Source organism: Aristolochia californica, unplaced genomic scaffold, assembly GCF_029961685.1.
Source record: "Aristolochia californica isolate CCGP_79_NKW_82.1479 unplaced genomic scaffold, dmAriCali1.0.hap1 SCAF_1, whole genome shotgun sequence".
Classification (NCBI taxonomy): domain Eukaryota; kingdom Viridiplantae; phylum Streptophyta; class Magnoliopsida; order Piperales; family Aristolochiaceae; genus Aristolochia; species Aristolochia californica.
This window is the reverse complement of record NW_027181770.1, coordinates 51,407,558-51,431,309: the sequence shown is the minus strand read 5'-3', so window position 1 is coordinate 51,431,309 and position 23,752 is coordinate 51,407,558. Positions and strand designations below refer to the sequence as shown.

The 23,752-nt window shown below is 37.5% G+C and overlaps 2 protein-coding genes and 1 non-coding gene across 3 annotated transcripts; 1 reads left to right on the top strand and 2 right to left on the bottom strand.

The window, feature by feature from the left end:
* On the bottom strand, positions 1-3,381 carry LOC137948498 (uncharacterized). The gene is given in 9 exon segments (XM_068794586.1): positions 1-460; positions 679-846; positions 937-1,090; positions 1,185-1,350; positions 1,428-1,565; positions 1,857-2,247; positions 2,391-2,591; positions 2,794-2,880; positions 3,325-3,381. Coding segments are annotated over 9 exon segments (1,608 nt in total). The 3' UTR covers positions 1-214.
* On the bottom strand, positions 3,239-20,763 carry LOC137959794 (ruvB-like protein 1). Its single transcript, XM_068807153.1, has 12 exons — positions 20,553-20,763; positions 18,573-18,761; positions 17,969-18,100; positions 17,686-17,835; positions 17,434-17,589; positions 17,125-17,259; positions 16,947-17,012; positions 16,767-16,873; positions 16,559-16,658; positions 16,390-16,481; positions 4,101-4,170; positions 3,239-3,776 (listed from the first exon to the last, which is right to left on the bottom strand). Exons 1-12 carry the CDS (start codon positions 20,634-20,636, stop codon positions 3,687-3,689), a joined length of 1,371 nt encoding a protein of 456 aa, XP_068663254.1. The 5' UTR covers positions 20,637-20,763; the 3' UTR covers positions 3,239-3,686.
* Positions 20,764-21,079: 316 nt separating this feature from the next.
* On the top strand, positions 21,080-21,152 carry TRNAR-CCU (transfer RNA arginine (anticodon CCU)). The gene has a single exon. It is a non-coding gene; the product is annotated as a tRNA-Arg (tRNA).
* The last annotated feature ends 2,600 nt before the right edge of the window (positions 21,153-23,752 follow it).

Here is a 23,752-nt window from a genome sequence, read left to right as displayed (position 1 = left end):
ATCATAATATAAAGGTTTAAAGGTACAGTTCAAAATTAATAAATTTCATTAAAAAACACATAGCAACCCATACCCTTAGAAGATTGCCAAGTCTTGCCACCTAAAAAGTTAAAGACTACTATAGGTAACTTTGTTCTCCATGTTTCACTTGAAGAATGAAAATAAGGTGTACCCAATCTATAGAAAACACAATATGGGTCACCAACAAGAATGGCTAATTTCCCTTCATGGACAGTAAAAGGTGTAGCAAGTCCAAATCCTGCACTATCTGCTCAAAGACAACTCCACTGGCAAGTAGTCCCATGCAAATAAGTCCTGGCTTTGCGCCTGATAGTACATTTCTAACATTTTCTTTATGGGCAGAAAGCTCATCACCTTCTTCTTCTTGAGATGTGGCATGCAGAGCCAAAGCCATAGCTGGGGGAAGAATCCCATACAATACAGTCATGCAGTAACCCCCCTTTGTTCACATAAGAAAACTAAGTTAATGTTAGACTTTGTGAAACTGGATTACATATCACAAGCCATCAAACAGGGCAGGAAAAAGAGAAGAAAAAAACATGAAAAAAATCTTGGGAAACCTAAAGTTAGAAAGGACAAGAAACTTTTGTTTCCTCGAGAAAAAGTTTCTCATCACTGTGGTCCGAGCTATAAAGTCTCCAGTTTTCTTTCACTCACCGCAATATCAGTGGCAGTAGAGAACGCTTGTGGAACAGTGTTTGAAACGAGAAGGGGAGGACTTGTCACCATTGCAGCCACAGTGAAGTTGAGCTTGTTACTTTCCCACCATTGTCTCAAGCCGGAGACCATATCGTCTGGATGCCTACGGATGAGTTCTGTCTTATCCTATTAATATAACCAGCAAACCATTTACTAGCAAATTAAGTCATGTAGATGACGAAGGAAAATACCCAGAAGAAATTTTAGACTAGTTACTTGAGCTGTTTGGTTTGAAAGAGGAGACAGTTGGGAGTCTCTGAGCTGCTCGAGAAAGAATTGAGTGAAGCCCAATAGAGTGCCAATTAACGACGTTCCAACTGCCAGAAGTGAGAAAGCTTGCACCATAACGGACAGTTCACTTGATCCCGCACTACATTGGCGGAAAAATTATTACCAACGCTAGTTGGAAGGAACAAAGTTAAGAATTGAGTTTGAGGAAGAAACTACAGAAGGCTATCAGTTACCTCATCAGCAATGCCACAGGGTCCACTTCTGCGTTGTACGATGAGGAAGACGAAAGGCTTAAGGCGATAGCGTTCCAAACAAGCAGAGCCACCAAGGGTACGAGGCTGCCCACCACCACCGATAGTCTTATACGCGCTAGATCCCCTCCAAGATACGAGCAAATAACTGCAAGGAAGACCATCACTCTCACTGAAAAATTTAACATTTAATTGGTGAAATTGGTTTAGAGATTAATCATTTACCCGGTGCTATATCATGGTAAACGAGGGAAAAGATGATCACCGGAACTGTCGCCGGAACTTTATCCCAGGCCGCAGTAGATGTCAAAGCTGACCAATCTCCGGATGCAGAAGCGATAACTACAACGGCAACTAAGAGGCCTGGGCAGAGCAGGTAAACATTAACATACACGGAAGAAAGAATTACAAATGCATTCCACAAATTCAAGTTTGCGTGCCTGACAAATCCTGTCAAGCGCTTACCCCTGTTTTTGGGTTTTATTTTTGGTTATTTATGAAACAGTGACCGTTAGATTCGAGAGACTATCTTAGAACGAATTTCCGCCCTAAAGGAACTACACGATTCAGATCATTTAGAGGTGTTGTGGACGTATCCAGCGAAATGCTACCGCTTAGCTCTAATTTCCGAAGTAGGAGAGGAATAATACAGACCTATCATGAAGGCGGTTAGCCACTGGTTGAGTCTATCTGTGACGTCGGTTCCCCCTAGAGAAACGAGAGCAGTTGAAATAGTAATAATAAAAATACCGGAGATGGAGGTTGGGAAGTCGATCAGTTGGGAAAGGATTTCTCCAGACTTGGCTGTGTAGGCAACCATGGAAGTGTAAGCCAAGAAGATGTAACTCGTGGTAGCTACTTTTCCTCCCCATTCTCCGAGTGTCTGCTAAGCCATACTTCTGATAGAAATGAAATCTGCTCTCTTATTCATCTTCCTCTTCTTTTTCCTCTTCATCAAAGCCACATTTATTTCAGCTAGTAAAAGAGCTTCGATTAAGAGAAAGCCCCAACAGAAGATAACCGACACTGCGCTGGGTATGAAGCCCTGCATAAAACGAAAGTAAAGCATCCGTATCGCTACTCAGAAAAAACGAAAGCGTTCTGGATACAAAGCCTTGCGTGTGTTGTGCAGATGAACGATATGACAGACTCGAAGAGAGCGGAATTTCACATAAAAGGAGAACATACTGCAGGAGAAGTCTTCTTCGGAAGAGCCAGAATTCCGGAGCCGATACTGGTCCCAATAATCAGGGCAATAGCACCAGTCACGGTTCCGTTCTTCTCTGGTTCCTCGATGGAAATGTCCGTGAGCTTTTCTGTGCTTCTTAATCTTGCATTTCTGGTTATGAACGACCTCCATTTGAAGTCGTCGGAATCCCTCCCTCCTTTCTGGCAATAGATGCCACAGTCACAAAGGCTGGCATGAGAGGATAGTCATGCGAGGAAAGTGGCAAAGCAATGGAAATGAAATTTAAGGATCAGGCTATTGTCTCTGTGGATTATGCAATTTTCAGGGTGATTCATGAGCCCTGCAGAAAATGGAGCTCTCGATAATCCACAGAGGCGTTAACCTGCCTTTCAAGTAACATACGTCTGTTTGTTGTAGCGAATCGTCGAGTATTTGAGGGGACTCCGAAACCAATCTCTGTTGGCCTTTGACACCCAGAGACTGCGGAATCTAAGATCGACGGGAATCAACTGCCTCTCCATGAATACGAGCATCAGATGTAAGAGAAACCAGGGAATGGAACTAACCATGAATATTCTCCATAAATTTAAGTAATAAAGAATCTAGGTACGAGAGGACCCAAAGAGGACAAGAGGAATCTATGTAAAATATCTTTGAGAAGAGGTCACAAATGGTCCATGTTGAAGACAAGATATAGAAAGTTTTATATGTAATAAGAAGTCTCAAAGAAGAGAGTCAAAAACCGGAGAAAAGAGTTTCAATTAAAAATGTTTTAGTTATGGTAGTCTTTGATTTATATTCAGCTATTTAATGGATCTAAGATGTTGCCATTGAAGAATAACTACAGTTTAGTATCCTCTAAGAAACGTGCATTGGTTTGTAAAACGGGGTACCAAGTTTAGAGCTGAAGTCAATTAATGAACATCCAGAAACCCAATCCCTTTCACCAATCAACTTGCATACATCACTCTCCCGCAACTCTCCTGGCATAATGATACTGCTATTCAAACCCTGACTACAGTCCGATCAAATAGCCACCGATGACCAAGCAAGGCAATTACATGAAACAAATTAAGGGGGCAAATTGATTAGTCTAACAAGGTGTAGGGTACAACCAGCCACGCATTGCCTTCTGAAAACACCACATGAACCTTGAGACAAAGTGAACCCCGAGTCATTAACTGCTCCCAAGGTGTTTGCAAACACCATAATTTTGAGATTTTTGCACTAGGATACCTTTCTATTCCCATCGACAGCAAATGCTTTTGTACCTCTGATGATTGGAAAGAATGCATTCAAGAGATGTATCTTTCCTGATTCTCCTGAAGCAGCCGTGCTGATGATTTTGCATCCAAGTAGAGAGTGGTGACTTCCTGCAGATCAGCCTGGATGGAGTACAGATGAAAGTTCAGGATCAGGGTCATACACGAAAGGAACATAATCAGGAGCCCATTGCTACACTGACTAATAGGTTTGACACACACAAAAAAAAAAAAAAAAAAAAAATGATCTTTCTGATCAGATAGCTCCCCAAAATATATTGACATGACGGACATTGAAAGCCAATTTTTTATTTTTTTTTGAGAGGGGCGTGGCGCGATCCGAACTCACAACCTGACACACCTAATGTAAACAGAATAGCACTAGACCAAACGGTCTTAGGTACATTGAAAGCCAATTTAACCAAACAAATGATGAAATTAACATACCTTGCAGATATTATCTCTACCGCTCATCTTAGCTACAATGCTTGCAGGTGATAACAGCTGAACTGCATGCCTGAAGAAAAAGTCATGCTAATTTCAGTTTGTGCAGTCCTCATAAAACAGAAACATCAAATTTTTTGGACACTCAAGCCATATGATTCAAAAGAAAATACTATGGCATTTTGTGGTGCATCAAATCCAAAATGCAACATCTGTAGAATCATCAGGACCCATGATACCCACACATATGCATAGACGATTGCAAGGATATGAGATAAAGATGCTCGAGGGTATTGGAATTATATGTGTAACCAAGTGCAAGCAAACAATTCATAAGAAACATTATAATCACCAATATCATCTCCTACATGGCACTTCCCATTGGGATGTAGTTTTTGTTTCTGCTTTCTTTAGTTTGTAATGTTTTTGTACTCCTTTCTCCCTAAGGAGCTCTCTAATGGAATCCTTCCTCTCTGTGTTATCAAAAAACCTGTTGTAACACCTAAAGCATCCCAAAAAATTCTCTTGTACTTTAGTCTATTGTGCTACTCCTAGATCTTCTTTAGAACATTCATCTCCCATTTTGTCTTTCCTAGCTTCATTGTACAACCACCTTAACAGTCTCATGTGTTGCAATCTAATACTCACTAGATGGTACTTTTCCACTGCTTATAATTAATCCATAAGACATGCCTGGCCAAACAGCTGTCTTGTAGAATTTTCACTCAGTCATTTGCAACATTATCTTTTCTCTTTTCCTTTTCAATGGTGATATGTATCTTTTGCATAGCACCAGGAGAGTAATCTGTGCTCACAGCCACCCAGCATTTCTTCTATAGGATACATCCTACACAACTTCCCTTCCCTTTGAATAATTGAACATCATTTCTTCAACATGATACAGCATACACAACTTCCCTTTGCCATCAATAATGGAGCACAGAAACAAAAAGAAGACTCCTTGTGATTAAACTTGGCCTTCAATCCACAGCAGCCTTCAATCCACAGCAGAGACAGATTTCATGAATTTCTCCTTTAAAACTGCAGATACTACAATCAGTCCCAGATTGGCCTAAGATTTTGAACCGAACTTCCATATTAATTCTATTTATCTTATTCATGAATTCAAAACAACAGATTAAATCATTTGCAGATCTCGAGGTACTGTCAAATGAAAGTGGATGGATTTCATAGCAAGTCCAAACACATACCAGTATAAAGTTGATCCTTTATGTACACCCTCTACATCCCTAACTATTATTCTCCCATTAGCTACAACACTCCCCTGCATGTCACTAATGTATCCAGTTCAACAATTTTTCTTCTCAATATTCACTAACTTCAACCTTAGATATTAAAACAACCACCTTCTTTAGATCAATGAAGATGACACAGTTTTCCTGATGTTTCACAATTTGTTGCCTAGCAAAGAAAATTGCTCAATAATTAATCACCCTCGCAAAAAGCTTTTCAGCTTTCATAGTGATCCACCTACACCTCTCTATCATTCTCCCATAATTTCATAGTGTTCCATAGTTTTTTAACCAATTAATATTGTAGCTTTGCAAGAATCCATTGTGCTTATACACACTCTCTTCGAAAAAAAAGTATCCATTGTGCTAATAAAAGGCACCAGAAAAACACTTCTCTACCTAAAATCTTGTTCAAGAGCTTAGTACACTTTCCCTGAGCATTTGCATATCACATCTGGCCCAGTAGCCATTCTCATCCTCATCTTTGCTAAGCCTCTTTTTTTTTCACTAAATACTGTCTTTGCTACAAATATCTATTGTGGCTCCAACAAAGTTCAGTACCTTTATTTGATCTCATCCTGCCGCAAGAACTTTTAATCATTCATAATGCATTTTTAACACAGTTTACATCTCTCCTTTTCCTTTCCTCTAATTTTGCTAGTTTACATTTTTTCTTTTTCTCCTAACTAGTTGCTAACACGTACACTATAGAATTTCCTTGCTTAACAGCCTATAGCTTTATTTGTTGTTTAGTTATATAAATTATAATTTTCATATTCCTAGAAAAAGTCATTCTTTAGAAAATTCTTTATATGGACAGCTTCTTCAGCCAGTTGACCACCATGATTTTTTTATTTGATTGTTCCTTTCGCTTTGAACGAGTAAGAGTTTTGTCATGATGTCTCACGCATAGGGCAAGAAGTCTCTAATTTTCAAAGGACAAGACATCTCATCCATGTCTAGAAATAACATTATGTAACGTAACACTCAAGATGTCACAGACTTTTATATAGGCAAGACATCTGAGAAAACCAAAATGATCTCCCTGCTTTAAACTCTATTAAGTACACCTCATGCAACACTTTTCTGACCACATTCTACCATCTAGATTTCACATTACAATTTTCCTAACCCCATACTTCCCGCTCTGACCTATTAAATCGTCTTACACTATGTTGTCTTTTCGCCTTTCTCCCTTTAGACTCAAACCATATTTTATAACTCATATTAACATTTGTTTACCCTTTTTAATTTGCAAACAATAGATTATCATCTCATGTTATATGCATGGATTGCTGAATCAGCATATTGTTCCTATGTTAGAAAATACATCCAGGGGTATTTTGGTCATTTTAGCACTTCAGTGTTATGTAATCTTATTCTATATGTTAAATTATGTTAGTAGTTAAATTTTCATGTACATAGGATTTGTAATTAGGGAGATATAAGGAGACTAAGGTTCATTAAGTGTACAGGGTCATTTTGTAATTTGAAACTCAAAACATTTATTTAAGAAGTTTGGGAATTTGTGCAAAGTTCCCAACGAAGTTTTTTCAGGCTCTTCAAAAAAAAAAAAATTTCTATTCTCCCTTTCTTCCAATTTTCTCTTCCTTCCCCCAAATCTTGAATTTTACATGGTATTAGAGCAGTAGATCATTGTTAGGTGCATTCTACTGTAAATTGTTGCCATTATTTTAAGAGGACAACTAGCAGGAAAGAGAAAAACTACAGGTTTTTATATGTTGGTTCATCAAAGTTAAGTTTTTCTTCTTTTCTTTGTCATAACCTTAGGGTTACTAGTCTTTATGAATCATTGAAGGATTCTCTACACTTTCATTGCCCTAATTGGGTTCCTAAGTGGGTCTTTTGAGATCTACATCACCCAACCCAATGTTGGATGCCTACATCATCCCCCAATCCATGTCATCAACCCTAATTAATACTCCTTTTGCATGATATTGGTTGAAATAGCTGTGAAATGTTGGTTATTGGATTGTTGAAATGCACATATCTTACTTTTGTGTCCTAACCCTAATTTTGTGCATGGGGCCCACCTTGGTGATCAATCTAAAAATTGTTTGGAAGATATAGGAGAAGTTTATACCTTGGCTAAAGAAAATTTTGGGTTTGACAGAAAGGATACCATCATGATTGCTTCGAAAAATTGATAGAGCCTAATTATCTTAATTGGGCTAAGTCTACCAGAATGTATCTTAAGGGTAGAAAGAAGTTGAAGTTTATCCGAGATGATCCCCCAATGCCACCAGATGATGATTGGGAGGCAGAGGACAATAAGGTTATGACCCGAATTGTTAATAGTGCTGATTTTACTCTTAGAAATCAAGTGATGAATTGTAAGACAATAAAGGCTATGTGGCTGTCTCTAGAATCTTTATATGCACAGGAAAGTAATCTCTCTCGAGTTTATGAATTGTATACAAACTTTTTTGGGTTGAAAAGATGAAATCGAATTGTTATAGAATATTACAGTGCATTCCTTGGTATATGGTAGGAGATCAATGTATATCATCCGTTTACTACAGATGAGAATGAGTTGAGAAAACAACAAAACCATCTACTTATTTCAAAAAAAATGGATGCTTAGGCAGAATTTGATGCTATTAAAGCCTAGGTGTTAACTTCAAATGAAATTCCTACTCTGTCTACCAGTTTTAATAGTATTCTGAGGGCTGAGAAAACTATTGTACCTGGAGCAAGTAAAAGAGGTAAGACAATGGAAATCATTACTCTTAATGCTTCCAACATTTCACTAGCCACTTCTTTGGCCCTCTTTTAATTGAAGGTGATTCAAAAGTCATCATCAATTGGTGTGCTAACCATGGTCACCCGCCATGGCATCATTGGGATATGTTCAATGAAATTTGTAATTTACTTTTTGGATTAAATTGTACTTGGAACCACATTCCACGTTCTGCTAATCACTTAGCAGACTCTCAGGCTAAGGCGGGTGTGTCTTTCCAACACTTTGTTGTGGAGTCAGGCCCCCAAAGCTAGGTTTGTATTCTTCTCTTGTTTTTATCAATATATGCACTTTCGTCAAAAAAAAAAAAAAAAAAAAAAATGCTTCCAACATCAACTCCTACAGATTCCTCTAGAGGTGGTAGAGGCCAAGGTAGAGAGGACTCAAAAAGAGGTAGAGAACGTGGTGATGGTAAGTCAGAAAGGAAGTGTGTTCATTGTGGCAAAATAATCATTATACTGATAGATGTTGGGTTAAGTTTGAGAAGCCTGCATGGGCTAATTCTACAACTCCTGATAGTGGAAGTGAGAGTTTATTTTTTTCTATGTCGATTATAATAGATGCTCCAAATGAGATGCAACAATTGATACAACAGCAGCAATAGATTGCTTAATGCAAGGCTCAGATCTCCGTTGCCTCAACCTCAGCATATGTAGCTCATGCTTCTATCCCAATTCCTAGTTCTACCAATGTTGACTCAGGTATGACATCTTATCATGTTCACTCATCACCGTCCTGGATTCTTGACTCAGAAGTCTCCAGACACATGTCAGTTATCTCGTCATTATTTTCTGATTTAAAAGAATCTCCGTATGTCAAACATGTTAATCTTGCAGATGGTTCTACCTCTCATGTTCAAGGAGTAGGCAATGTTACTCCTGCTTCTTTTCTGTCTCCTCAGTCAACGCTTCTTGTTCCCAAGTTTTCTTTAAATTTGGTTTCGATTAGTCAACTAGCCAAGTCAATGAATTGTTCTCTCACGTTTTATCCTACTCATTGTGTTTTTCAGGATCTCGCGACGAGGAAGACAATTGGTTCCACTCGTGAGAGAGATGATTTATACTACTTAGAGAACCATCAGTAGAATAATATTCAAGTGTTACATACCATAGATTCTCCTATACAATCCCATTTGCAGCTAAGTCATCCCTTTGCAACAAAACTGGCTCAAGTATTTCCAAACATTCCTTCGAGCTTTGCTTTTCGGTGCAAGTCGTGTCAACTAGGCAACCATCACAGAAGTTCGTTTCCAATCTCGTCTCATAAAACCAGCCATCAATTTGAGATTGTACACTCATACATCTAGGGTCCATGTCCTGTGACTAGTCAGTTTGGTCATAGGTATTTTATTTCCTTTATCGATAATTTTAGTATGTGTAATTGGATAAATCTTCTTAAGGACAAATTTGAGGCATTTGATGTATTCAAACTTTTCTTCAATGAAATAAAAAATCAGTGTGATGCTTCGCTTCATGTCTTGCGTACTGATAATGAGTCATAAAAGGGAATTAGTCATCAGATCGTATGCCTTTACTCCTCAACAAAATGGTGTAACTAAACGTAAGAATCTCCATTTCTGGAGGTGGCTAGGACAATGATGATACAAATGTATGTGACCAAGTTTTATTGGGGTGATGTTGTCCTTACAGCATGTTTCTCGGTTAATAGAATGCATTCGTCTGTATTAGTAGGAAAAATTCTTATATAGGTTTTTTGCCATTCGCACTATTACTTCCTATTTCTCCCCTTAGTGTTTGTATGTGTCTGTTTTGCTTATGTATTTGGGTCTTCCAAGGATAAGTTGTCTCCTCGACCAGTTAAGTGTGTAATTTTGGGGTACTCTCGCTCATAGAAGGGGTACAAATATTTTTGCCCATCCACTAGAAAAACATTTGTATCTGTTGATGTTACTTTCTTTGATGATGTGTCGTTCTTTTCCTCTATGTCTTTACCTTCTGTTCTTGTTGTCTCACCTGATCCAACGCGAGTTACCTTTGTACCAGTTGATGAGCCCATTGGATCGTCACAAATTGTCACTATTGAGAAACCATTACAAGTATATAAACGCCAGAAAGAAGTATCACCATCGACTCTCTCACTAGACCATGACCCTAACTCGTATCAAGATCCCAGAGGTAATGATCTACATTTTCTTATTGCACTCAGGAAGGGTGTCAGGAAAGGTAAAGGTACGCGGTATCCATTATCTTAGTTTGTATCTTTTTGTTCCTCATCTGACTCCTATAAAAATTTTGCTTTGTCCATTTCTACCTACACTATTCCTTCTTCAGTGCGGGAGGCTCTCTCATCTCCTCATTGGAAGCAAGTTATGGATATTGAAATAGATGTTTTGATGGATCAAGGCACTTCACAACTATATGATCTACCATAAAGGGCCAAAGTTGTTGGTTGTTGTTGGGTTTATACTATCAAGTATAATGCAAACGGTTCTATTGAGCATTATAAAGCTCAGTTGGTTGCGAAGGGGCATACTCAAACCTTTGGTATTGAGTGTTTGAAACCTTTTCTCCAATTGCTCGTTTATCGTATGTTTGTATTTTGATCTCCATTGTGGTGAATCAGGGGTGGTCCCTACGTCAACTGGACATTATAAACGTTTTCTTATATGGTGATCTGGAAGAAGAAATATATATGGAGCAACCTTCAAGATATGTTGCTCAAGGCAAGACACATAAAGTATGCAAACTTAAGAACGCGATTTATGAGCTGAAGCAGAGTCCACGTACTTGGTTGGAAAAATTCAGCCAGGTTGTGCTATCTAAGGAGTTCTCGAAGAGTTATTGTGATCACTCCTTGTTTGTGATGAAGATGTCCTCTAGAATTGTGGTGCTTTTGGTTTATGTAGATGACATTATATTATCTGGGAGTGATATTTCTAGTATAGAAAATACCAAATCTCATTTGTTTGCGTATTTTCAACTAAAGACTTGGGACCATTGAAATACTTTATGTGCATTGAAGTGACGAAAAGTTAAGAAGGCATTGTGATGACACAACATAGATATGTCACAAATATGCTTCAAGGGTATGGTTTGTTGGAAGCCAAGCCAATCGATACTCCAATGGAAGTTGGACATGATCTCCATGGCAAAGTGATGAATTAAATGACAGAACACAGTATCGGAGGTCAGTTGGAAAGTTAATTTATACAATAGTTACTAGACTTGACATTTCTTTTATAGTAAGTGTAGTGAGCCAGTTTATGGAACATCCTCAAAAAATACACAAAGAATTTTAAGGTATTTGAAAGGAGTACCAGGAAAAGGTCTTTCTTTAAACCTAACAATTATATGAAGATAGAGGCTTTCTCTTATGCAAATTATGCAGGGTTTAAACTGGACAGAAAGTCAACTTCTAGATATTGTCTTCCTAGGAGGAAATTTGATCTGTTGGAGTAATAAAAAGCAGAATGTTGTAGTCCGAACTAGTGCAGAAGCTGAATACATAATGATTGCTCACACAATGAGCAAGTTGATGAGGGTTATGTCAATTTCACGAGAGTTGAGTTTCAACCAGGATGAACCGATGAGCATGTTTTGTGATAATCACGCTACAATCTTTACTACAAGTAACCTAGTTTTACATGAGGACTAAACATATAGAAGTGGATTGCCACTTTATTCAAGATACGATGATGAAAAAGGAAATAGTAACTTCGTTTGTTCAGTCTGGAGATCAGTTGGGAGATGTCTTCACCAAGGCCCTTAGCAAGCAAGAATTTATATCATGATACAACAAGTTGGGACTCATGTTGGGAGCATTCTTAACATTTTTTTACCCTTTTTAATTTGCAAACAATAGATTATTATCTCATATTATATGCATGGATTGCTATATTAGCATACAATCCCTATAAATTTGATAAATTTGATACCTATATGCACGAATGAAGTGGATTGCCACTTCATTCGAGATGCAATGATGAAAAAGGAAGTAGTAACTCCGTTTGTTTGGTCTGGAGATCAGTTGGGAAAAGTCTTCACCAAGCCCCTTGGCAAACAAAAATTTATATCATATTGCAACAAGCTAGGACTCATGTTGGGAGCATTCTTAACATTTGTTTAGCCTTTTTAATTTGCAAACAATAGATTATTATCTCATGTTATATGCGTGGATTGCTATATCAGCATATTATCCCTACACAAAATACTCCATAGGCCTATTGTTGTTTGTCTTCTCTGAGATAACCTGAAAATTCTTACAAGCTTGTCAGCCAACTGCAGTAACTAGGAAAACACATTGGTTTCTAGTAGCCCTATACTTGTATGAAATCATATACTTGTTCTTCTTCACATTCTAAAAATTAGATAAGTGACCCTCTTCTTTTGCAATGGGTTTGCTATGGTATGTGCCAAGTAGGGGTGGCATCGAATCGAATCGAGACGAGCCGAGCCCGAACCTGCCTATGTTCAAGCTAGGCTTGATTTAAATATGTCAAACTCGAGCTCGAGCCTAGATTTGAGCCTAAAATTGTAATCGAGCTCGAGCCCAATAATTTTAACCGAATTCGAACTCCAATCTACATTTTAAACTTTGCACAAAATACAGGTCTCAATTTAGGTACTGGATTTTGTGAGCCTTGGAAGTTTATCCACTTGAAGTCAAGGTCCATGCATCCCAATGATAAGAGAATTTTTTCTTTCCAATCAGTATAATTGTCGGTGGGCTTAGATTATAACACATAAGTGATTTGTATCACTTTATGAATGTTGTGGCTATTACTCAATTATTCAAATATAAACAAAAAAACGACACCAAAATAATTGACTACAATTGATGCCAATTATTAATTCTTTATATTTCGATCAATCCCAACCAGCATCCTCCGCAACCGAATCCAGCCTCTCCACGAACAAACAGAAAGCCTCCGTAATCCTTTTTAATTACATAATGCAACCCCTCCCATCACAACAAAAAAAAAACCTGAAAATACAAACCCCCTGGAACAAAAGCCCACCTAAATGGTCGTTCTCCCCTCTTCCGGTCAAACTCTCCTCATCTTTTAAAATCACATTGCTGCCAAAAATGCATCATGCCCACCTACTGCAACTAAATTCTAGATAAAAATTAAAAATCCAAAAACGCAATCAACGCATAATCTAGTGACGATTTGTTTTAGTAAAGCAGAAGAGTCGTTTACCAGATGGGTGATAGGAAAGAGACAATAGGATGAAACTGGAAAGTGGAAACCAGAGAGTGGAAAAAATTCCCGCTGGAGGGCGAGAAGCGGCCAGGTACGAAAAGGGCGACCATTGACATCACAACCGACACAAATCTGGTGCACAGTACCTGGAAATGCTAGTTTGTGTCCGTCGAAAATTTGGGAGAAGGAAATGTTTCAGCAGCCGGTCTTGAGTCCCGACTCCTGACCCAGGGTTTAAGTAAACGATCCAGTTCGCGAGCTCGTGAACCGAACCAAGCCTCATTTAGGTTTGGCTCGTTTACGTAAATGAGTTGGAAACCCGATCTCAAATCGAATTCGAGATCAGGTTTATTCGAATCTAACCGAGCCAAGCTGGAGCTATTCGCAAGCCGGCTCGGTTCAATGCCACCCCTAGTGCCAAGTCCACAATCTAATTCCACCAAAACAAGTACAAATTAGAAAAATATTAAAAATCATGATCTGATCTCTCATTTCACTTCATTCCTCAAATTCTTATCCTCATTAGAATTAACCAACTTAAGAAGATATTTCATGCCTTAGCCAAGTCTCATATTTGGTTGGGTTTGACCAAACTAGAACCCAAGACAGCTAAGTTATAAAAGAGTACCACCATTGACTGTGAGATTCATGTTGGGCAGTCTACCTTTTGAAGTTCTGTGCTCTCTCTAATACTGAGGCATTGGGGGCAAGCAGTTTGATGGAATCTTTGCAATCCTCCAAATTGAGGCCTTTATTTGTTGACAAGATGATATGGTGGCCTAATAAAAGCGGAATTTTCTCCGTGTCCTCTGCTTACAACTTCATCAATGGTTGGCATTCAAACCAAAGGGATCATGAGATTTTCTTTTCATGGCATCTCTACGCCCTGGCCAAGGAAAGATTTTCACAGCATATGTGCTCAGAAGAAGAGGACACCAAGCTATTGACCCTCTCTGCCCTCTCTGTAACTCCGAGGTCGAATCAATCAATCACGTCCTGCTTCAATGCTCTTTCTCATGGAATGTATGGACTTCCATTCTCAGTAAAACGGGGTTGCAATTTTGTATGATAGTTGATCTGATTTCATTCTGCAATATGCTCATTGGTATATTCCCCTTCTGAGCTTGGAAAGCTTATGATATTCACTTGCACTGGTTTCATTCCATAGGGGCTTTGGAATGAGCGTAACCGGAGGCGTTTTGATGCTAGAAGTAATTTTGTGGTAAGGCTTGCTGATTGTGTGTCGGGTCAGATCTCTACAGGGCACTTTACGAAGAAGTCTTTCTCCTCCTTTGTTGGTTCATCTATCCATGATAATTGGAACATCATTGCAAAGATGCGGTGTGGAACCAAGATTCCAATCATGCAAGAATGAACCCCCCCTAGAGCATGGTTTGCTAAAGTTAAATTTTGATGGTTCTTCTCTACGTAATCCCGGAATGGCTGGTTTAGGGGGTGTTATCTCGAATTCTTCAGGCAATCAATGTCTGTCGTATGCTGATCTGTTAGGCATTGCTGACTCAACAACGGCTGAACTCCAAGGTCTTCTCAATGGGCTCCGCATTTTTTGAGACAATTATAGTGGTCCTCTTCACATTGAAGGGGACTCGAAGGTGGTTATTGGTTGGTGCGTAAATGCGTCCTCCCCCCCGTGGAGGCATTGGGATTCTCTTCGAGAATTCTTGAAATTGCTGCTCAATTTTCTTGTATTTGGTCTCACATTCCGAGATCTGCTAACTCGGTCGCAGATGTGTTGCCAAATCTGGTGCAACTTTTCAATCTCTTGTTGTTAGGGATTTGCTCCCTATTTCTTTGTTATTTTTTTTATTAATATATACATCCTTTTCCCAAAAAAAAAAAAAAAAAAAAAGTCCATGCATTTTAGATAATTTAACCAATTCAGTCAAACTTTATATGCAGCTATGGTGAAACTCACATGCAATACATTAAGGTTTCTTATGTGCTTCTGACAGTAAGCATGTCTAAATTAAACTACTCTCCTGGTATACAGAAAACAAGATTCTTTTTTCTAGTTTTCTGCTATTTTTCCGTTTGCATTATACTAATACTATTCTCTCCCTGGGGAGTTTTCTTCCTGAATTTCTTTCTCTTATTGTTATCCAAATATATATATATATATATATATCAAGATTCCAGAGACATCACTAAAACTACTGAGAGGATGTTCTAAAAGGTTCCAAACCACTGCTACCCTTGAATTTATCTCCAATTAGATGATCCAAGGATCAGATACAAGAAAGTTTATGTAACCAAATGACCATAATTAGTGCTAGCTAATCCAATTTGATGAGCAAAAAGTGGTCTTTGAGGGACAAAACCCAGTAAATTCTTTAGCTTCAGCTACACGATTGTTTTTTATTAAATAAAAAAATTGATAAAATTGAAGGATTATCTCCATATCAACTTGACAGGCATGTAACATTCTACTCACTTCTTAGAATCAAATTGACAGTAGTTTTATTTTAAATATAACTATAGTATAAATACTCAAAAGTCATCATCAATTAGTGCAAGAAGTCGTCTAAACTTCCTTGGCGTCACTGGGATTTGTTTGAGGATATCTGTAATTTAGTTTCTCAATTGCAATGTAATTGGAAATACATTCCTAGATCTGCTAATCACTTAGCGGATGTACAAGCCAAATTAGGCGTTTCCCTCCAACATCTTGTTGTGGAGGAAAGTACTTTTTAGCCAGGTATTGTACTCTTTCCCTTTTTCCTCTAGCAATATATACACGCCTTTTTACTCACAAAAAAAAAAAAGTATAAATACTACCAAGATGCACAACTCGTCTAACCTTCACTATTGCAGCCAGAAAACCATCATAAGTCTAATCATAAATTCCCATCCATGCTTGGAACTCTTGTAGCAGTTAACAATTAATTACCAATATTGGCATCCAAAAGTACTACAAAACAAACTACTTAAATGTCCATTAGTCCACTACTACAATTTAAATTGTACACACAAAAACACACATTGATACAAGGTATAAAATTTATAAAAAAAAAAAAAAAAATCTGCAATTAGCATTGGGCATCCAACTAAGAAAACAATAATGATAGAATTGATAAAAAATAAAAAACAACTGACCTGAGTGATGCCTGTTGCCCGATCTCTCCGAGGTAAATAAGGCTTTCCTCATCAATAACTAATTCCTCAACCTGCGCACGTATTGCTAGTATCTGGAAATGGAAAAACAACAACCATTACATACAAGAACTTAAGCCAGTATGCCACATATAGATAGATGACTAAATACCTGCATCATGTCAGCAGGACCATAGGTCTCTGTTCGTATGATCACTAGACGATCCAATAAATCAACGGGTATGCCATGTGGGCTGCTCATATCTGTTCCTCTATGAATTCCAAAATCAAGAAGAAAAAATAAGAATTTGATATCTGACTAACAAGATGCCACAAAAATATGCATTCCTTTTCAGCTTTGAAATTAACAGTATGCATACCTTACATTACAGATCCCTCTGTTTGTGGCAAAAATTACAATGGGAGATAAAGAGCTTTCTAGAGCTCGATTAAGGTAAGAAAAACATTCCACATCGAGCATATGAACCTTCAAAAAATGTGCCGCTCACTGTAAGACCAAGCATTCTAGGAAATAACCAGCCTTAGGAGGAAAATAATACCTCATCAATGAATAGAACACCAGGGACAAGCTCTGCTACTCCTTCATCAATATATCTGTTCACAACCTGTTTCCATGAAACCTTTTACTATGGCTGGCATGACTATTCCAAAGAAAAGAAAAAATAAGAGAAATAGGACATTTGAAGAAAAAATTAAGTCCAGGATAAAATAGAAGACCTTATTTATTTCTTGGCGTAGCTTATCCGTAATTTCAGTCTTCCGGGGTTTCATCATCTGGCCCATCAAAGACAATATATCTTGCCCTCCTTGTGGGCGAGCATTTGCAGCATCCAGATCATGCAGAGTAACATCCTGTAGAGGAAATTGACAACTAACTGAAAATATAACAAATGTTTCTCAATATTAATAAGGTAAAACCATGATTACATCTGTGGATCACAGTACCAACGCACTAGATCCTAAAAATGAAAGTTCCTATTTTTAATTAAAATACCTTCATAAAAAATGAGTACAAGCAATAGATACCTGAACTATCTCCTTCTTTTTGTGAACTTCCCCTTTGGGAAGTGGAACATATTCTTCGGCTTCTAAATCAAATTCTGATGCAAAAGCATCACTTCTTCCAACCCTTTTCACTGCCCCACTATTTGCTTCAATGTATATAACATCGCCAACAGCAACCTGCACCATAAATTATAGATGACTGACTCTATACCAGACACTACGATACCTGCATTAGGAAAATGCTGTGAGTTGGCATAGGACAGTCTTTTGTACCTTCTCCTTAATTAAAGCATCATATATAGTTGGATCCAACTTCAGCTGTTTGGTTCCTTTAACAGTTTTGAGACCGATAATAACATGACTAATGCTTTTCCCATAGCCACCAGTTGTACTTTCAGTTTCTTCAGGAGAAAGCTCAGTCACCTAATCAAGAGTAAAAACAAGCATAAGATATAGAACCACTCACAGGAAAAAGCACAAAAAGTTTTACTTTAAAACTGACAGGACAGAAGTAAATTGCACTCTTCATAAGAAGTACTTGGCAGGAAAAACTTGCCTCTCCTTCATAGACTTCTTTATTTTCTTTGATACGCAGCCCAATAGACCTTCGAAAATTTTCCATAAGCACCTCGGTCTTTTTTACTTCTGAGGAGTAGACTTCTGATCCCACCATGGGGCAGAAAGGAACCTGCATTTGATCATTTGTACCAATATAATATGCAAATACCAGCAAATAAAAAAAGAGGCATTATACATATGGCAACCTCTGAATTGTGGACAATCTGGAAACAAATCCTTGAAGAGGTGCCCACATTAAAATTTTATGACTTGGGCCATTCACTGATCAACAACAAGGAATCAGTCCAATGCAGGCTATGCTCTGTAACTCAGCTTATGCCCTTTTCCACGAATTACAGCCAAAATTGAAGCAATTTACATCATGCCAACTTCATCCAGAAAAAGGATTTACATATCCATTAACTAAAAAATGGTTCACATTACCCAGCTTGATGTGATATTTCTCACAAATTAACAATTACATAAAATATTTTCACCATGCATTCATGTCCATGTGTGTATATATGCTTGTCCATATTTATGCACCAGAGTAGCCACAATAGCATGTGCCACCAAAGAAAACCAAATTATATGAACGGTACCTTGCTTCCTAGCTCCTGAGCTATACCAAGAGCCAGTGCAGTCTTGCCAGTACCAGGAGGACCAGCAAATAGAAGTGCCCGCCCTGCCATCTTCTTCTGCCTTATCATGTCAACAACAAGACCAGCAGCCTCCCTGGCTTCCACTTGACCTACAAATCCAGCAGCCATAGATATTGCCTTCCCACTTGGCTGAAGTGCACAGGTTCATTATCATCAAATAAAACAATGTTATAAACACAAAGAGGGAAAAGTGAAACAAATCATGAAGCTGCACGCATTAACAAGTCCTATATAATCCATAAACCAAAACCTAGAATGGAAATATTTGATCTCCCAAAACAACTTTATAACTGGAGGCATTGGAATTCTTATTTTGATATTTACTCCCTCATTGCTAATTTTGTGTGCAGCTGGTTTCGTGTTAATAGAAGTGCCAATGGCAATGCAGCTAAATTAGCCAAAGTTGGGGTTGATCTTTAATCTCTCGTTATGTTGATCAGCCCCTCTTTGTAAACTGTTGTTTTGCCTTTGGCCTCTGGCCTTTAATGAAATTAGCATTTTTTTCAAAAAATAAATAATAAATTTAGAATATAAAAATAATACATAACTAAAATACTGATCTTGCACTCCACTATTGCAAGCAACTAGAAAAGGAAAATCAACAAAAATACATGGTTAGTAAAACCTTCTCAATGCCTGGACTACCAAGCTCAACCTTTGGCTAGTCTTGAGTTCTAGCTACATCTATAGGTTCTTCACGGTCATCAACAAAGCCATGACATACCTTGTTATGAAGTGATTAGGACTGAATGAATACATAAATTGAGAGTTCCTTTGTTTGTCATGTACATAATCACTGACCTCATAGTAGTTTATGAAATATCTCTAATGCAAAACAACAAACACAAACAATATAGACTAAGAGTCATTCACCATGAGAAATAGCCTAAGACTCAAACAGTGATATCGAAATTATATACGGCTGATTCAGAAAAAAGGTTCACAAAGTCACAAGAAGACTACAAAGCTTATTTCAGAGAGGTAATGATAACATGATTAATGTTTCAGCTCAATGGCCATGGGGGTTTTTAGTGTGAGTGAGACTCACAAGGGTAAGGCATACAGCATTTCAGAAAAAAAAATTATTCTTTTAGAAACCAAAACCGAAATTTTGTTAATCCAGACCGTCGAAAAGCACTGTATAATGAAGAACAAGGGCCATTACAGAGGTTATGTGAAAAGGGTTGTGCTGACACAAATGCATCCCTACTGTCCTTCATACAACTTATTGTCTTTCTCTCTGGTAAGGATTCTCCATAAATAATGCGCTTCAAGTGACGTTGCTAAGAGGCACAGACAGTCCAGTCCGCCCCCCAGAAGGAAACAAATCAGATATAACTTTCACCAGTTACTTAAAAAACAAAAAGAAAAGAAAATAAATAAATCATTAGTTACTGTCACACTATCACCCTTTCGAAGATAATCCACACCTTGCCTCTTTGATGATTTTCCACAAAAAATAATTTAAACAACAGATAACGAACTAAGAAACTTCACTTCTACGGCTCCAGAACACGTCGACTATATTAAACCGACTAAGCATATTAAAACTATGAAAACACCGACCACTCAAACAAACCCCTGTGCCAGAAAAAGTGTCTCTTTTTCTTTCCTTTTAGTTAGTTTCTTCACCGTAAACAACAAAGTGATCAGAAAATTGTAGAACTTTGACAATCGAAATCATAAAAAACCGAAACAGAGTCAAAATAACCACGAAAAAAATTAATTCCTAAAAGCTTAAAAATAAAAACATCTTTATTTCCAGCCAGATAAGTACATACTCATATTACAAAAAAAAAAAAAAAAAAAAACGCTGCTTCCAACACAAATGCAGAGGGACCCAAACAGCCAAAAGATGAAAGAAACTGTTTTTGATTTTGGCATGAGAAAGAAGCATAAACGAGGGAGTTAGAGAATCACCTCGAGTCCGAGGCCTTTGATGTGAGTATGAGTAGCAACTCGCTGTTTCTTTGTAGTCGACTGGACCTCTTCTATCTTCATCATTGTGCTGTTTTTCTGTTTCTTCCACCAAGGCTTGCTTCAGGACTCGGGCGTCTCTGGCTGCTGCTGAAACCTGTTTAAAAGGGACGAGTAGAAAGTTGAAAACCCTTCTTAGAACTTAGAAGCCGCGTGTTTACGTTTGAGTTGGCGCCCGTTTTGCACCGCGGAAAGCGGGTACGAACCAAGAAGACGGTCGTGGTAATGGACTAAACTTGAAACGGGGCCAAAATCATGTCTAGAGGACAAATTTCCAAATTTTAAATTCTACTTTTAGGCTAAGCCCATTTTCTATTTTAGGTCGTATTATTGAAGGGGATATGATAATTTTTTAAGGAGGGCTCCTAGTGATAAGTTAATTCGTTTTTAAACACTGAGGATGCCAAGAAAGTATGCCTAATAGTTTTTAGGTTTCTTCAAATTATAATACACATAGAAGTACATAACAAGCGCCTGTAGCTCAGTGGATAGAGCGTCTGTTTCCTAAGCAGAAAGTCGTAGGTTCGACCCCTACCTGGCGCGTTCATTTTCAAGCGACTAGTATTAGTGCTTGTACTTTTTGTGAATGCTTAGCCTAAGAGATTTTAAGATCATATTTATGTTGGTATTTTCACCTTGAATGCATGTTCGATTAACTTTCACTCAAAACTAGTTCTTTACCCCCTTGTTTGAACATTTTAATTTCAAAACATATTGTACATTCTAGCATGTTGATGTATTGCATTCAAATCTTTAACTTAGCATTATAGTCATCAAGTACATTGAACTCGTATTATTATACTTTGAAATCATTTATTCTAATGAACTATTTTATGTATTTTTTTCCCCTAATTTTAAAAACCAATCTAAGATATATTATGAGATTATATTTAAAATCAAGTCATTATGGACTATTGAATTGCTATTACAATGAGTGGAGACTTAGGATTAGGGTACCTACATACTTGTGTTTGTATAGTAAAATTAGGCTAATTATGATAGTTTTTATATGTATTTAAGTATAAGAAAGTAACCCTTGAAAGCACAGGTTGAGCCTTGTGTAGGCAAGACCTTCCTCGACTCAACACCATTAAGAAAATTCTAAATTGTTGAGAGGAAAAAGCTAAGAGGCCTTGTGGCTACAGTTGTAAGCTACAAATCCTATGTAGGCTAGCAAAGCTACAAATCTTAGTTGTTGAATTTATTATATAAAAGAGAAATACTTCATTGATTTCATTAACACCCAAACTCTAATACTTGAAAATAAATACTAACATAATTAAATAACTGCCAAACATAACTCAAATTAGAACTCTTCTAGGATGTGACCATAAGATAAAGATGTCTTTGTGAGTCCTTCTTGATCTTCCAACTTATGTGATAAGGATGTCAGCTTGAGGTAATCATGGTAAGTCCTACTTCTTATGTGTTTGGGCCCATCTTGTGGCCCTTCCTTGGTCGTGTGGCCCATCTTATAATATTGTTAGATACGTGGGCCTTCCTTGGTTGTGTGGGCTCGGGCCTATCTTCCAATACTCCCCCTCAAGCTGGGGGTGAGAGAACAACATGAACTCCCAGCTTGCTGCAAATGATGTATAGAATCTTTTTGTATAAAATGGCACATCTTCCAATATGTTTTCATCTTCCAACACTCCCTCTCACGCTGTTGCGTCCTTCCATGAGGCCCTACTGGCATTATATAAGTGAGAGTAAAAATCACTCCTAACTGTAAGACATTACTCCATACTTCAGTCCTAATGCCGGATGTAGGGCACACTCCGTCTTCTGTAGGTAGTGTACCTATTTGCATTGCTCTAAGTGTCCACCACCATGTCCCTCTACAAGACAACGACTCTCAAGTGGTAGGAGTAATAAAAGCCATTACAGTAATGGGTTTATTTATAATGGTGTCCCAATGCAGACACTGACTCTCATGGTATGTCAACCATAATATTTTTTAGAATTAAATTTATCATGGTGTCCCAATTCGGGCATCGACTCTCATGGTATCCCAACCGTGATATTTTTGAGAGTCAAATAAATTTTGGTATGAGTTAAGGTACTGAGGCCGCTTCTTCTTCAATAATAATTTCTCATTCAAATAGACATAATACTAGCAGTTGTAATGTAACACGACCATCTTCCAACACATATAACACGAACCAAATAATAAACCTTGTAGAAGGACCCTTGAAATAATCATAATCTGATATACATATTTTTTCTTAGATGCATAAGCTTCATCTTTTGTGGTCCCCCTTTCTTGAATATTTTGGTCATATAAACTTATCCACAACAGATAGAATAAAATACATCTTTCTTATACTTCTTCTACTTCTTCCCCTCAAACTAGTAGGTAATGAAAGTGATCTCAACTTGAACCAAATATCATAGATATAGTAATAAGTCCAAATAACATAGATGTATAAATAATCCCTCAAACCATGGAGAAATAAGATATTTTCCTGATATATCAACTCAAAAAGTGACACAAAACAATGGGCATAAATTCAGATTTTTCAATACAACAGAATACCAACATGACCTTTGATTCTTCCAATGCGAATATATCTTTAAATATAGATCACATTAACATAAAATTTTCTCCTTTTGAAACTAGACTTAAATAACTTTCATCCAAGTATAACTTCTCTTCATAAAGTATAATTATTAGAAGATAAATAATCTGATAGATTTCAGTCTCTGTCATCTGGCCAAACTAAATACAGTTTCTCCTTTTTTCCAGCATGACCATTGACTCTTCCAATATCAATATCTTTTTTATAAAAAACCTTAGATCGCGAATTGGTTGAATAAGTAAGAAAATAATTTTACAGATCTTTCTTTTGATATATAATTCTCCATGTAAAGTCTCGTTCTTGATAGCATAAAATACCTCGGAAGTTGAAACTTTCTGCTACTGCTAGAACTTTTTTTTCAATATGACCTTCACTGTTTAAAATATCGATTTCTCTTTGTAGATAAATCCGATTGAAAATTGGTTGAATATGTAAGAGAATAGACTTACGAATATTTCTTTTGATATATATATATATATCACCATATAATGTCTCCTTATTTATAGCATAAAATACCTCGAAAGTTGAAGCTTTCTGCTGCTGCTCGAACTTCTTTTGCAATCT